Source organism: Lactuca serriola, chromosome 4 (assembly GCF_051521515.1).
Source record: "Lactuca serriola cultivar US96UC23 chromosome 4, Lser_US96UC23_V15, whole genome shotgun sequence".
In the NCBI taxonomy this organism is placed as follows: Eukaryota; Viridiplantae; Streptophyta; class Magnoliopsida; order Asterales; family Asteraceae; genus Lactuca; species Lactuca serriola.
The window spans coordinates 171,761,298-171,773,248 of record NC_136411.1 but is presented as its reverse complement, the minus strand read 5'-3'; the positions used below and the strand labels follow the sequence as shown (position 1 = coordinate 171,773,248).

Below are 11,951 nucleotides of genomic sequence, written 5' to 3'. Positions count from 1 at the left end.
TTAAGCCATATCTTCATAACATGCTCAAATCCAAGAATGGTCCCAAAATAGGCTAATAATGGCCATTAACTTTCAAGGGACAAGATCTAGCAAAAGAATAGTCAAGGTATCGGCTTTATACCTTAATATAGCTGCCACAACAGAGAAATCCCCTTATCTAAAGCTTCTCCTTTCAGCTATGCACAACCAACTTCAACTCCTTCAAGAAACACCATGGAACACAAACTTTTAACTCACACACAATCGAAAATAGGAGATGTTACACGATTTAGGGTTTCTCTGGACTGAGAGGACGATGAGGGAGGCTAACAATGAGGCTTAAGGCCTTTAAATAGGGTGCATACCTTCAAAATTAGGGTTTTCCTTTCCAGCGTCTACTTGTCGAGTTGGGTCTCCCTCACTCGTCGAGTAGACCCTTAATCCCGCGTCCATAAAGATCCCTACATGACGAGTTGGAGCTCCCCAACTCGTTGAGTTCCAGTCCAAACCCTAAAATGCTGAGAAATAAATAATACCTGTATCAAGCGTTACAAGCACCATTTACATCTTCCCACATATCAAATCCCTTATTGTACGAAGAGATACAAGTGAACCAAGTGTTATAATTATGATTGTTGAGTTTCTTGACACAACCAACAACTTGAAGTTTTGTCATAGATGTAGGCTTTGATACCAGTTTGTTAACCTAGGTTATGAACACTCCTTGTACACAAAGGTGTGTCTATTTCTTAAAGAAGTAAATTATAGGAACTAGAAAACCAGGTAGCCCTATGGCTTACACAAAAATAGAAACTGTAAAAAAGAATTGACCCGCTGACATGTGACATGAGAGCAAGAAAACTGCCCATTACCTGAAAGACAAAGTCAAATGATTAAAACCGGGAAATAAACACAAGGGCAAAAAAGTAAAAATGATAGAAATGTGCATAATGAACCAAGCACGTGACAGGTGTTGTACTTTAACAAGTTTCACGCTTTATTATTTTATAACGACAATGGGTTTGAGTGATGAGTTTTTTACTTGATATGAGCAACCTAACGTGTTGTTTTCGAATTATATGGAATGAGTAACTTTTTTTAAAAAATTGTTATCGTGGGTTGTATGAGTTATATTTTTTAGTGTTGTAAAACTATAATTATTTAAATTTTAATGTTGAAAAGATCTTTTAAATTTCAAAAATCAATTTATAAACAGTCTTTTTTTTTTATAGACTACAAAATTTTGATCTTTCTTTATTTTCCTGCAATTTCTATATTTATGGTCCTAAAACTATCTTTTAAAAAACAAATATCTAAAATGAATTGATGAAAGATTTTCTTTTTGAACAGCTACAACATTGGTTATTTCCATTACAATTAGGAATTTGGTATGGACACACGAAAAACAAGGTAAATGGAATACTCGAAACTAATGTCATTTTGGTAACTCCTTTTGAAAGAATACTTTTTTGTTTATAACTTTTTAATTTAAAACATAAATTCTCCTTCATCGTTCTACCTTTTTTACGTGGTTTGGGCATATGAAAAGCTGAATCTTTCAAGCCCATATTCATCATATATCATGAAGAAAAAACTACGATCACCCTAAACGTAAAACGAAAATACAATCCAAATACTTGAATTTTGATTGGATCCCCGTTTATTTATTAATTGATAAATTTGCAGTTTCATTCATACATCAACCGTTTTCCGTCCACCATACAACAATTTAAGAAGAAGAGTGCGTTTAACTCGTCGCCGGCGAACAGGTTCTCTACCGGAAAATCAATGTCTTCAAGAATTAGCTCTCCATTTGTAAGCATTTCCCCTTATTTTCTTTTCTCAAATTAACATCATATATACATTTACATCACGAATTGTTCAAGGGTTTTGCTAATTGATTCCTTTTCCAAAATGGGTCGTACTTGTAATCTGGTTTTAGGATGAGAAAATGGCTGGCGACAGTGGTGAAGAACAAGTCAACATATGCATGCTCTGTTTTTTCTTCATGACTATTTAAGAGGCGTTAATGGTGAAATTTCTGAAGGTTTTATTTATTATAAAATGGGAAACGAAAAGAGAGATTTAGAGCCGGTGTTATTGAAATTCGCTGTGCCTTTGGCATTATCTATCGGCGGAATTCTTTATTCTTGGATCATGAACAAACAATCCAAAGCTTCTTCATCCTCACATGATTCTCGTACACGTTCAGGTTTCTGTTTTTTTGTTTGTTTGTTTCTGATCATGACAGTTATTTCTTCATGTTCTTGAGGATAAATGTGTGTTTAGATTGCAACAATCTGATGAATTCAAGAAGCAATCCTCAAGCATCCCAAATAGCAACCAGTTCTCTCCATTTTGATCCTTTGTCAACAGACAAACGTGTAAGATCCTGTTCGTTTACACCATTTTTCTTCATTATTCATGGGAAATTGACTCTTAAAAATCGGCTTAATATTAAACAAATGCATTAGTTTACAAAAGGATGTGTCTTTTTAGGCATAAACACATGATGTTTGAATTTTGATTCGTGTATGACATACATTGCTTACAAATTAGGCAACTCTTTCCTTTCCTGCCATGATTCTTTGCCTTCGTGTTTGATCTTTCTTTCCTAAAATACCCTTTTCAACGTAGGACAAGTGTATGAAATATACGGGGTTAGGAAGGTAATTTCATGAAAAGTATAACATGGCATCTTCTCTCTTGTTGTTTAGAATCTTGGTTTCTATCTTATATAGGGGTTGCATGATATCGAATCATTCAAAGGGTATCCACGTGGAGAAAGGGATACCAATGAGCAAGAGATCAAGAACCTAAGAAACTCAGTCAGAATCCTAAAAGAAAGAGAACGAAATTTGGAAATCGAGTTACTTGAATACTATGGTCAAAAAGAGCAAGAAACTGCTGTCATGGAGCTTCAAAATCGTCTTAAACTAAATAACATGGAGGCTAAACTTTATGCTCTTAAAATCGAGTCTTTGCAAGCTGATAATAGGAGATTACAAGCACAAATGATTGATTACACGAAAGTTGTAACGGATCTTGAAGCCGCACGTGCCAAAATAAAAATGCTCAAAAAGAAGCATAAATCCGAAGCCGAACAAAACAAGAATCAAATCTTGGATTTTCAACAACGAGTTCAAAAGATGCAAGATAACGAACACATACGTGTGGTTAAAGTTGATCCGGATTTTGAATTAAGCCAAAATAAGGTTAAAAGTTTGGAAGCCGAAGTTGAAGATTTGAGAAAATCGAACCATAATTTGCTGTTAGAAAATTCCGATTTGGAGCGAAGGTTAGATTGTGTTCAAATGATCGCTACATCGGTTTTGGAAGAAGGCGAAGTAAGTCGTTTAATCTTTTTTTATTTTGTTTCCAATTTTTCCATTAATTTCTTTTATTTTATTCGGTTATGTTATTGTCTAATATAAGCTAGACATGTTTCCATTGTGTTATGGTCTAATCTCTTCCCTTTAAAGAGCTGTTTTTGCAAGAAAATAAATGACTCCACATATACTATATCAATCTAACATGGTATCATAGTTAACATCCAGGGGCATTTTAGACCGTTAGTGTCCTACATCAGTTAGACATGTCCGGTCTACTTTCGTATATATTAGAGACGAGCCATGTTCAAACATAAATGACATCTATTGTGTGAATGTATAATTCATTCGACCAATCATTTTCAAAAGAAAATTTAAATATCCTCCTCCATTTTGTTCATAATTATCCTCCTCATACAAGATTATGACATGTGGATACAAATAATTTTTTTCTGGATTTTGACACTTGTCTTGATCTAATGAGTAGGAGGATAAGTAATAACAAATGTAGTATAATATTTGGTTCTCTTTTCAAAAGTAAGCAACTACATTTTAGGCACCTTAGTCAAAATCCGGATTTTAAGGGATTTATTAACAGAATTAAATGATTTAGTTAGTTAATTTACCAACAAGTCCTAAAATGATTGGTCTACAACGAGTTATAAATTCACACAATACTTATTGATTTTCATTTGATCCTAACTTTGTTGTGTAGAACGAAAAACTCAAAGAAGAAAGTGAGAACTTGAAGAAACAAAATGAAGACATGTCACAAGAAATCGAGCGACTTCGAGCGGAAAAATGTGCTGACGTGGAAGAACTTGTTTATCTTAGATGGATTAACGCGTGTTTAAGACACGAGCTTCGTAATTACAATCCGGGACCCGATAAAACAAGTGCAAAAGACCTCAGTAAATCACTAAGTCCAAAATCTGAAGACAAAGCTAAAAAAATGATCCTTGAATACGCAAACAAAGAAGGTGGTGGAGAAATGAATATAAACGTAACAGACATCGACTCAGATCGATGGTCAAGATCTTCCATGATGACCGATTCAATGGAACTTGATGAATCCTTTATCAATGATTCATTGCCTCGTAAAAACAACAATAAGTTTTTTGGGAAACTCATTCGACTTTTAAGAGGGAAAAGCAGAAATTCATCAAGATCATCTGATAATCGGAAATTAAGAACATGTACATCATCAGTGGGATCATCTAATCGTAGTTCGATAGATTCAAGAAGATTAACTCGTAGACATAGTGATGCATGCTTTTACAAACAGATTGATTCCATTGATGAAGAAGATGATGATGATGATGGTGGTCGTTTGTGTTCCTCTTCTTCGTGTAGTAAAGATAAAGAGCTAGCTAAATACGCAGAAGCTTTAAAAGACACACGTGCTTCATCGAACTTGAAGTTGCACAGGAGTTCCTTATCACTTGATTTCATTTAATCAATCTTTTTTTATTGTAATATTGTTAGAAACTTAGAACTTTTGACCAAATACATGAAAGTATACATATTATTGTCTTATGAATTATGTCAACAAACATTATATAAAAGTATATATTTATTATTCTTTTTGAAATTTTGTTTTGTTATCATTCCTAGAAAGCGTTTCTAACGTAACCCATGTTATTTTTTATCTTACCAATTAGAAAAAGAAAAACTAAATAAATATTTAAAGAGTTGATATCACAGAAGCATATCTGACGAGTACTTCTCAAAACGGCGACGTTTAATCATTTCCAAAGTTTCGAAAGTTCCCCCCTTCCGTAATCTAGCCGTATGTCTCTATAAATAAGCAATTTCTTCAAAAATCACTTTCATTCAAGTTCAGAAACCCCATCTTCGTTTGATTCTTTTCTGTAATGGCGAAATGCGTTCTTCTTCAAGCTTCACCACCACGACCACCGCTGTTACTATCACCCCGCCGGTTACTACCACCACCACCCACAGGAAACCCGTTTTCACTTTACGCCGGTGATCTCCACCCAAGCGTCAACGAAATTGACCTCTATATCTTCTTTTCTGCAATTGGCCCATTACATTCTGTTCATCTTTGCAGAGATCGTTTCTCCCACAAATCTCTTCGCTACGCTTACATCAATTTCTACTTTCCTTTTAATGGTAATAACTTTACTTCCCTTTTGTTGTATCTTGATTTGATTCTTGATTTAATCGTTTTTGTGGGTTCTTGATCTTATTGGGTATTTTGTTTAACAGCTGCTGATGCATTGTGTCGATTAAACCACATGGAATTAAAAGGGAAATCCATCAGGTTAATGTGGTGTCAGAGAGACCCTATTTTGCGAAAAACTGGAATCGGGAATCTTTTTGTGAAGAATCTTGATTTGTCAATTCATGAAACTAAATTGGAAGAGGTATTTGGGATATTTGGGAGGATTCTTTCTTGTAAAATTGCGAGAGAAGGTGATGGAAAGAGTAAGGGATTTGGATTTGTGCAATTTGATTCAGAGGACTCGGCTTTAGATGCTCTCGATGTATTAAATGGATGTGTACTTAAGGGCAAGATTTTGTAAGTTTCTTTTGGTTGTTAATTTATTATCTCGCTTTAGATTTAAGTGTTTCTTGACAATGACATTAATGTGTTTCGATATTTAGAACTGTTGCGAAGTATCTCAAGAAAAGCGAGAGGAAGAAACCCCAATTTACAAACGTTTATGTGAAAAATCTGGATGAAAACTTCACAGAGAGTTCGTTAATTGAAAAGTTTTCAACGTATGGAAAGGTGACAAGTGCTGTGATTATGAACGACAAAGAAGGAAAATCAAAAGGGTTTGGATTCGTCAATTTTGAATCTCATGATAACGCTAAGATCGCCATTGAAGCCCTAAACGGTGAAGTAATCGGTAAAAACTGATCATTCCATTGTTTATCTAATTCGAATGTTCTTGTTTTTAGAAAGATTTACATCTTTGAATTTGTAAACGAAACAGGTTTAAAGAAATTGTATGTTGGAAAGGCAATGATGAAAGCTGCAAGAGATTCTTTCTTACGACGTACCCATGTTCAAAAAACGAAACCCATTATTACTTCAAATCTGTATGTGAGAAATCTTGCTACATCTGTAAACGAAAAGGATCTTCGTGAAGTTTTTGGTGCTTTCGGTTGTGTTGTTTTCACGAAAGTGATACGTTTCAGTAATGGAGTAAGCAAAGGAATTGCGTCTGTTTGTTTTTCGAAACCAGAAGACGCCATGAAAGCTGTGAAGAATCTTAATGGTGATTAGTTCTATTCAATTCAAATCTTGTTTATCCGATTCTTGATTTTACGATTCATTTACGTTATCTTGGTTTTTTTTGCAGGTTTTTGTTATCATGGAAAGTACATGAAAGTGACAGTTGCTATGAGCAGAGAAGAATATGCGAGAAGATTGCAGACACTTTTTCCCTTCACCTTCTTTAATAAAGTTCGAAACTTGAAGCCATATTTGGAAACTAATGTTCAGAAAGATGATGATCATCAAGTAAATGAAACAAAATCAAGCTCCTGCAATGGCGGTTTTGCTTTACAAGATCCGAAGTGAGAAGAAGTCTTCTACTAAATCATGGAACGAATAGAAACAAATACGTGTAAAATTGAATCTGGGATTCTTGAATACAACTTGTAATCGATGATTTTGAATTCAAACATAACGAAAAACAGAAGTAATAGTAATGGAAACTTGATTTTGCCCTTTTCGAATTATAGAACATTGTGTACATGAAGTAATACAAAGTTTATATAAAAAAAGTGCGATGATGATTGATTAACCGAGGAGGGCGATTCCGGCGACGATTAAGGTGTCAGCAAGGACTTGATTAGCAGCTTCAGATGGATGAAAACTATCCCAGAACACAAACTGAGTCGCGTTGGAACATGTCCCGATCGATTTAGGGTTACATAAGAACACCGTCGTCTCCACTCTTCCTGTTCCACAACACCCTCTCGACGCATCCACAAACCCTAAAATCACAGATAAAAATAAACGATTAGATGTAATCACGTAAACGAAATCGAATTCAGACTCTAAGGATATGAAATTTCAGACTTAATTTGAGTCACTACCATGGGAGGCGGGATCTTTGATGAGGTCGTAAAGTGGTTGAAAGATGTCGAAGATAACAATCTTGAGACCTGGGAGTTGTGATCCGAGTTGGGTTGCAGCTGAATTTATCTTCTTGTTGAACGATTGAGCATCTGTGTTGATTTTGCTTACACACCCCTTTTCATGGGATCCGAACAAAGTTCTCACCGCCGGCAAGCAGCCAAGCGGTGGAAGTGACGTCACTCCGATTCTCCTTGCTCCTAATCCATACAAATCCTGTTTTCGTTTGTAACCAATTAGTAAAATCCACAATAGTAAAACATCTGATTTCGAGAAACGTTAATGGCGGATTAGGATTAATTTTACCTTGACGAAGCTTGAAAAGATTCCGACGAGGTAGGATCCGTATTGGTCGGCAGTGTAGACTTTGTTAATGAAAGGGTTGACGTAATAGTTCTGAACGTAGTCGGTGTTGCCGGCGGAAAGTAAGTATAAAGCGTCCTTAGTTATGGAGGCGGCTTTAGAACTTCCGGCGACCTGTGCTAGCTTACCTTGATACTCTTTGTAGTATTGTAATTGTTGCGATAATGCAATTGCATGCTGCATATTTCGAAATTAACGATGTGTTAATTATCATCGGAAAAGATAATAGCTAATTCAGTTGAAGAAAATGTTGGGTTTTTACGCTCGCAATGGAAGTTCTATCATCCAAACCAGCTCCGGCAGACGCAAAATTGGCTCCGATGAGAAGATTATTTCCGGAAGCTTCAGGGCTGAGATACGCCGGTGGGTATGTTTTGAATCCAAGTGTATCAGCTGTAGTTAAGTAGCAAGCATTTAGTTTTATCATATGTTGAGTTTCAAAACATGCATGTACACCGATGGTGTAGTTAAGTTACCGGTGATGTCGGAGGCGAGTTTGCCATTGCAGAACCTTCCGGTGGCTTGGTGGTTGGCGAAGTCGCGGCCGTAGGGTGGGTAATTAGCTTTGAAAAGGGTGTTGAGGTAGTCGTTGTTACCCACATCAACGGCGGAGTCACCGAAAGTAATGATGGCTGGAACTAGGGTGGTGGAGTCTTGAGCTTCACCGGAAGTAATGGCGATGGCGAGAAGTGAAAGGAGCAGCGCCGCCGCCCATGGTGTTGTTCTGCTGGGTGTGGAAATGGACGCCATTAACAGCTTTGTTGGAAATTATAATTTGGGAGTATGTGTGAAGGAAGGTCTGTTTATAAAGATGGAGCATTTAATGGACGTCGTCAAGGTTGGTAGAGACTCCATTAATACAGATGGGTGATCATTGATCATTGTTTTGGTTCGACAAATGCACAGAACGAAGTCTGTAAGTTTGAGCGTGCTATGGAGGTGGTTTAGTTTGGATTTCATTTACCTCTAATAACAATAAATACTAAATGTACCACATATAGTACATATTGGATTTCATTTTACCGCTGATATCAACACAAAGATTTTTGTTATAAATGGTTTTGGAGTAAATTATAGATTTGGTCCCTTTAGTTTGTTTCAATATGTACTTTTAGGACAACTTTTGAAAAATTCATATGGCTTGTCTATGTGGTTTTCAAATCTTGTACTAGAGGCGCCTAAGATAAAAACTACGTAAAATGAAAATGCCTTAGTTTTGTTTTTTCTTTTTGTTAATTTTTAAGCTTATCGGACCATTTCTATAAACTAGTATTCCATCCGTCCCAAAATTATTGTCTACGTTTGACTTTTAAAGTATTTCAATGTCAACTTTGACCATAAATAACTTTATTTGTGTTATATAATTTTTGATGAAACTTATAACAATGAAAATATATTTAAAAAACAATATATTCATATATCTTGCATAAAAAATTATATAACAAAAGGTAAATTATTTAAGGTCAAAGTTGAACAAACGAAACTTAAAAAGTCAATTGTGGACAATTATTTTGAGACGGAGGGAGTATTAAAAAACACCATAAAGGCCTAAACTCTAGCTGATCGATGAAGCTTGTCGTTGCCCGCACCCTTTTCGATCTTATCACATGCAACTCTGGAACCCACCTCTCTCATTAGCACAACAAAACCTACATCTCCCACCCCCCCCCCCCCCCCTCTCTCTTTCAACTGCAAGTTCGACCCATGTTGTTGAAACTGCAAGTTCGACCCATGTTGTTGAAATCCACATCCTTCCCATATTTTATTACTTCATATTGATTTGGGTTTAGGTTTAATTGAGGTTTTAGGTTTGAAGACGTATTTTAGTTCTTTAGTTTCTTATTTTCTCTTCATTGTCTTCTTCATTTTAATTCTTTAGTTTATTTTTCACATTGATTTGGGTGAGTTTGCAAGGAGCTTCATAAAGATCTCTCTTTCCAAGCACCATAATTTTGTTTTGATTTCAAAATTAGGTGTGACTTGTTGGTTTTGACTTTGAGCAGGAAACGGGAAAACCCAAAAGTTTGAAGATCATAAACATGGGATAGTTAAGCCAAACCCATGTCAAAATCTTGGAACCGAGTCAACCGATCAATCTAAAATAGGATCCTCCAGATCACATGCATGGTTTGAATATAAGATATTTTTTGTAACCTCAAAGAATTCAGAAACGATACTAGAAAAAGGATAGGTCAAGCCTAAAGAAAATGGATACTCGGGGAAGCAAACCCAAGTATGAGAAACAAAGTTAGGTTGGGCATGAGCGTTAAAAGGCTTGAAAATAGTTTCAGCAGGAAAAGCCCCACCCGTTTTTAAGGATTCAATGTCATTATCATCAAAAGAGCATGTCTCTTCGTAAGTCAGGATCTTTTGATCGAAAAAATCCTCGTTGGGAAGAGTGAGGACTCTTGCGCGCGAAAGAAGTGTCATTTTACCCATGATAAACACGGAAAAAAGAAAAATAAGAGAAATCAAATCAAGAGGTTTACCTTGGGGATGACTGATAACACTTGAGAGATAGCTAGAAGAAGTAAAGAAGGATCAATAACCACTATTATTACCGAACACAACCCCAAAGGGAACACACTATCCGCTTTAGATTCACTGAACTTGACCCCCAACAAGTATATGATGCCTAACATCTTAAGGCTACAAGTGCCCTAAGATCCGAACAACAATGGGTGAAAAAGTCTAACCGTCACCCCACGACATCCAATGCATGCTAGAGACCAACCCTAGTCACAACACAACTCAAACTTAGGAAACTTAGATAAACTTCATTAGGTGTTTGGACCATGTCTCGGATCCCCAAGCCTTTATCAGACAAGAACATACAGAGAGGTCCTCAACACAATCCTCGACCCGAGCCTAACAAACTATCCTTATGTACATGTCAACACGACATCCTATAACTGAACTTTTCACAAACTCAAGGTCACATAAGGAGAATTTATGAACACCGCTCCTAACATTTGAAGTTCTACTACCTCGTGCCAAAACCTTCAACTAATCATAGATGACCGTGATAATCACTAAAACCGGCTGATATACCATGACCCGAACATTCTTAGTCCATAAACCTCCCAAATATGATTGGTACAATAGAGAGGCTAAATTGCATCACCACATACACTTACGACCATACCCTAATATGAAGGTTGACATCAAACACTCAATTACTCCCATACTTAGGACGATACGTGATAGAACATTCAACAAAGAAAGTGTTGGATTAGGTGTCTAAGCCCATAACTATAATTGGTATGTACTTGACCCGAGAGTAGCATGGTCCATTTGGGTTGCATATCACCACGACAATTTGATAGGATGGACTTTTGAGAAGAGGTTAATTATGATTTATTAATATATTGTAAGTTCTAATATATTAATATGAAATCATATCATTTAATTAGTATTGATCAAGAATTAATTTAATGATCAAAAGAGACTAATTAAATGTAAGGGGATTGATTTGGTAAATCAATCATTCTTATGGTGTGGGCTTATGGTTATTTAGGATGGGCTAAACCAATATGGTAGTCTATGAATAGTCCATGGAGTTTTTAAACCATGGATTCTATGTAAGATGAAAAGTCATTCACATTAGGGTTTACATGGATGTAACCCTAATCCTAGCCACACTATATAAGAAGACCCTAGGCTACTAAAATCGTGACCCTAGTGATCTTTGTAAGACCATAACCAATTTTAGCATGCATAAACTCTCTTAAAAGTCATCCTTTATCTAAGGTGTGTTGTGAACCATTTCAGATGTCACACTTGGGGCACTAAGTTCTTAAAGGCCAAACACAACAAGTTCTACAAGCTACATAAAGAGGTAAACTTCTAACTAGTATTTTATGTTGTTTATGTCAATTGTATGCTAGTTGTAGGCTTAAAGCTTTGGAAACAATATTGCATGTATAATTAGAGAAAACATAGATCCGAAGCTTTTAGGGTTGTACGTGCACCATAGGATGTTGTAGTATACTAAAACTCAATAGTAGTATCATAGCCATGGGTTGTTTTCTATTATATTTGATGCAAATGTGTTATTTTTCAAAGCTGAAAAACTGTCTAACAGGCCTACTCGATGAGTCGATACTTGAACTCGATGAGTAGGATGAGTTTAGGCATGAACTCGACGAGTCCATAGATGGGCTCGA

At 36.0% G+C, this 11,951-nt stretch overlaps 3 protein-coding genes across 4 annotated transcripts; 2 read left to right on the top strand and 1 right to left on the bottom strand.

The window, feature by feature from the left end:
* The first annotated feature begins 1,458 nt into the window (after positions 1–1,458).
* Positions 1,459–4,899, top strand: LOC145102933 (protein CHUP1, chloroplastic-like). Of its 2 annotated transcripts, XM_079040452.1 has the most exons (6): positions 1,459–1,590; positions 1,666–1,794; positions 1,922–2,191; positions 2,269–2,363; positions 2,721–3,326; positions 4,024–4,899. In XM_079040452.1, exons 3-6 carry the CDS (start codon positions 1,966–1,968, stop codon positions 4,762–4,764), a joined length of 1,668 nt encoding a protein of 555 aa, XP_078896578.1. In that variant the 5' UTR covers positions 1,459–1,590; positions 1,666–1,794; positions 1,922–1,965; the 3' UTR covers positions 4,765–4,899. The 2 variants fall into 2 exon arrangements, with proteins under 2 accessions (XP_078896578.1, XP_078896577.1); XM_079040451.1 differs by having other exon boundaries at positions 1,492–1,794.
* A 152-nt stretch (positions 4,900–5,051) lies between these two features.
* On the top strand, positions 5,052–7,195 carry LOC145102931 (polyadenylate-binding protein 6-like). The gene is made up of 5 exons (XM_079040449.1): positions 5,052–5,441; positions 5,538–5,850; positions 5,937–6,184; positions 6,272–6,556; positions 6,641–7,195. The coding sequence occupies exons 1-5, from the start codon at positions 5,183–5,185 to the stop codon at positions 6,859–6,861; spliced, it is 1,326 nt and encodes a 441-aa protein (XP_078896575.1). The 5' UTR covers positions 5,052–5,182; the 3' UTR covers positions 6,862–7,195.
* On the bottom strand, positions 6,895–8,580 carry LOC145102932 (GDSL-like Lipase/Acylhydrolase superfamily protein). Its single transcript, XM_079040450.1, has 5 exons — positions 8,262–8,580; positions 8,048–8,178; positions 7,729–7,962; positions 7,383–7,638; positions 6,895–7,280 (listed from the first exon to the last, which is right to left on the bottom strand). The coding sequence occupies exons 1-5, from the start codon at positions 8,533–8,535 to the stop codon at positions 7,084–7,086; spliced, it is 1,092 nt and encodes a 363-aa protein (XP_078896576.1). The 5' UTR covers positions 8,536–8,580; the 3' UTR covers positions 6,895–7,083.
* Between the last annotated feature and the right edge of the window lie 3,371 nt (positions 8,581–11,951).

Bases quoted from the DNA above. Each gene is read 5' to 3' on its own strand.
- LOC145102933 (XM_079040452.1), top strand. From the start codon at position 1,966: ATGCATGCTCTGTTTTTTCTTCATGACTATTTAAGAGGCGTTAATGGT. The intron at 2,192-2,268 runs GTTTCTGTTTTT...ATGTGTGTTTAG, and splicing joins TGATTCTCGTACACGTTCAG to ATTGCAACAATCTGATGAAT. The intron at 3,327-4,023 runs GTAAGTCGTTTA...TTTGTTGTGTAG, and splicing joins CGGTTTTGGAAGAAGGCGAA to AACGAAAAACTCAAAGAAGA.
- LOC145102931 (XM_079040449.1), top strand. From the start codon at position 5,183: ATGGCGAAATGCGTTCTTCTTCAAGCTTCACCACCACGACCACCGCTG. The intron at 6,185-6,271 runs GTAAAAACTGAT...TAAACGAAACAG, and splicing joins CCTAAACGGTGAAGTAATCG to GTTTAAAGAAATTGTATGTT. The intron at 6,557-6,640 runs GTGATTAGTTCT...TTTTTTTTGCAG, and splicing joins AGCTGTGAAGAATCTTAATG to GTTTTTGTTATCATGGAAAG.
- LOC145102932 (XM_079040450.1), bottom strand. From the start codon at position 8,535: ATGGCGTCCATTTCCACACCCAGCAGAACAACACCATGGGCGGCGGCG. The intron at 7,963-8,047 runs GTAAAAACCCAA...CGAAATATGCAG, and splicing joins ATAGAACTTCCATTGCGAGC to CATGCAATTGCATTATCGCA. The intron at 7,281-7,382 runs GTAGTGACTCAA...CTGTGATTTTAG, and splicing joins CAAAGATCCCGCCTCCCATG to GGTTTGTGGATGCGTCGAGA.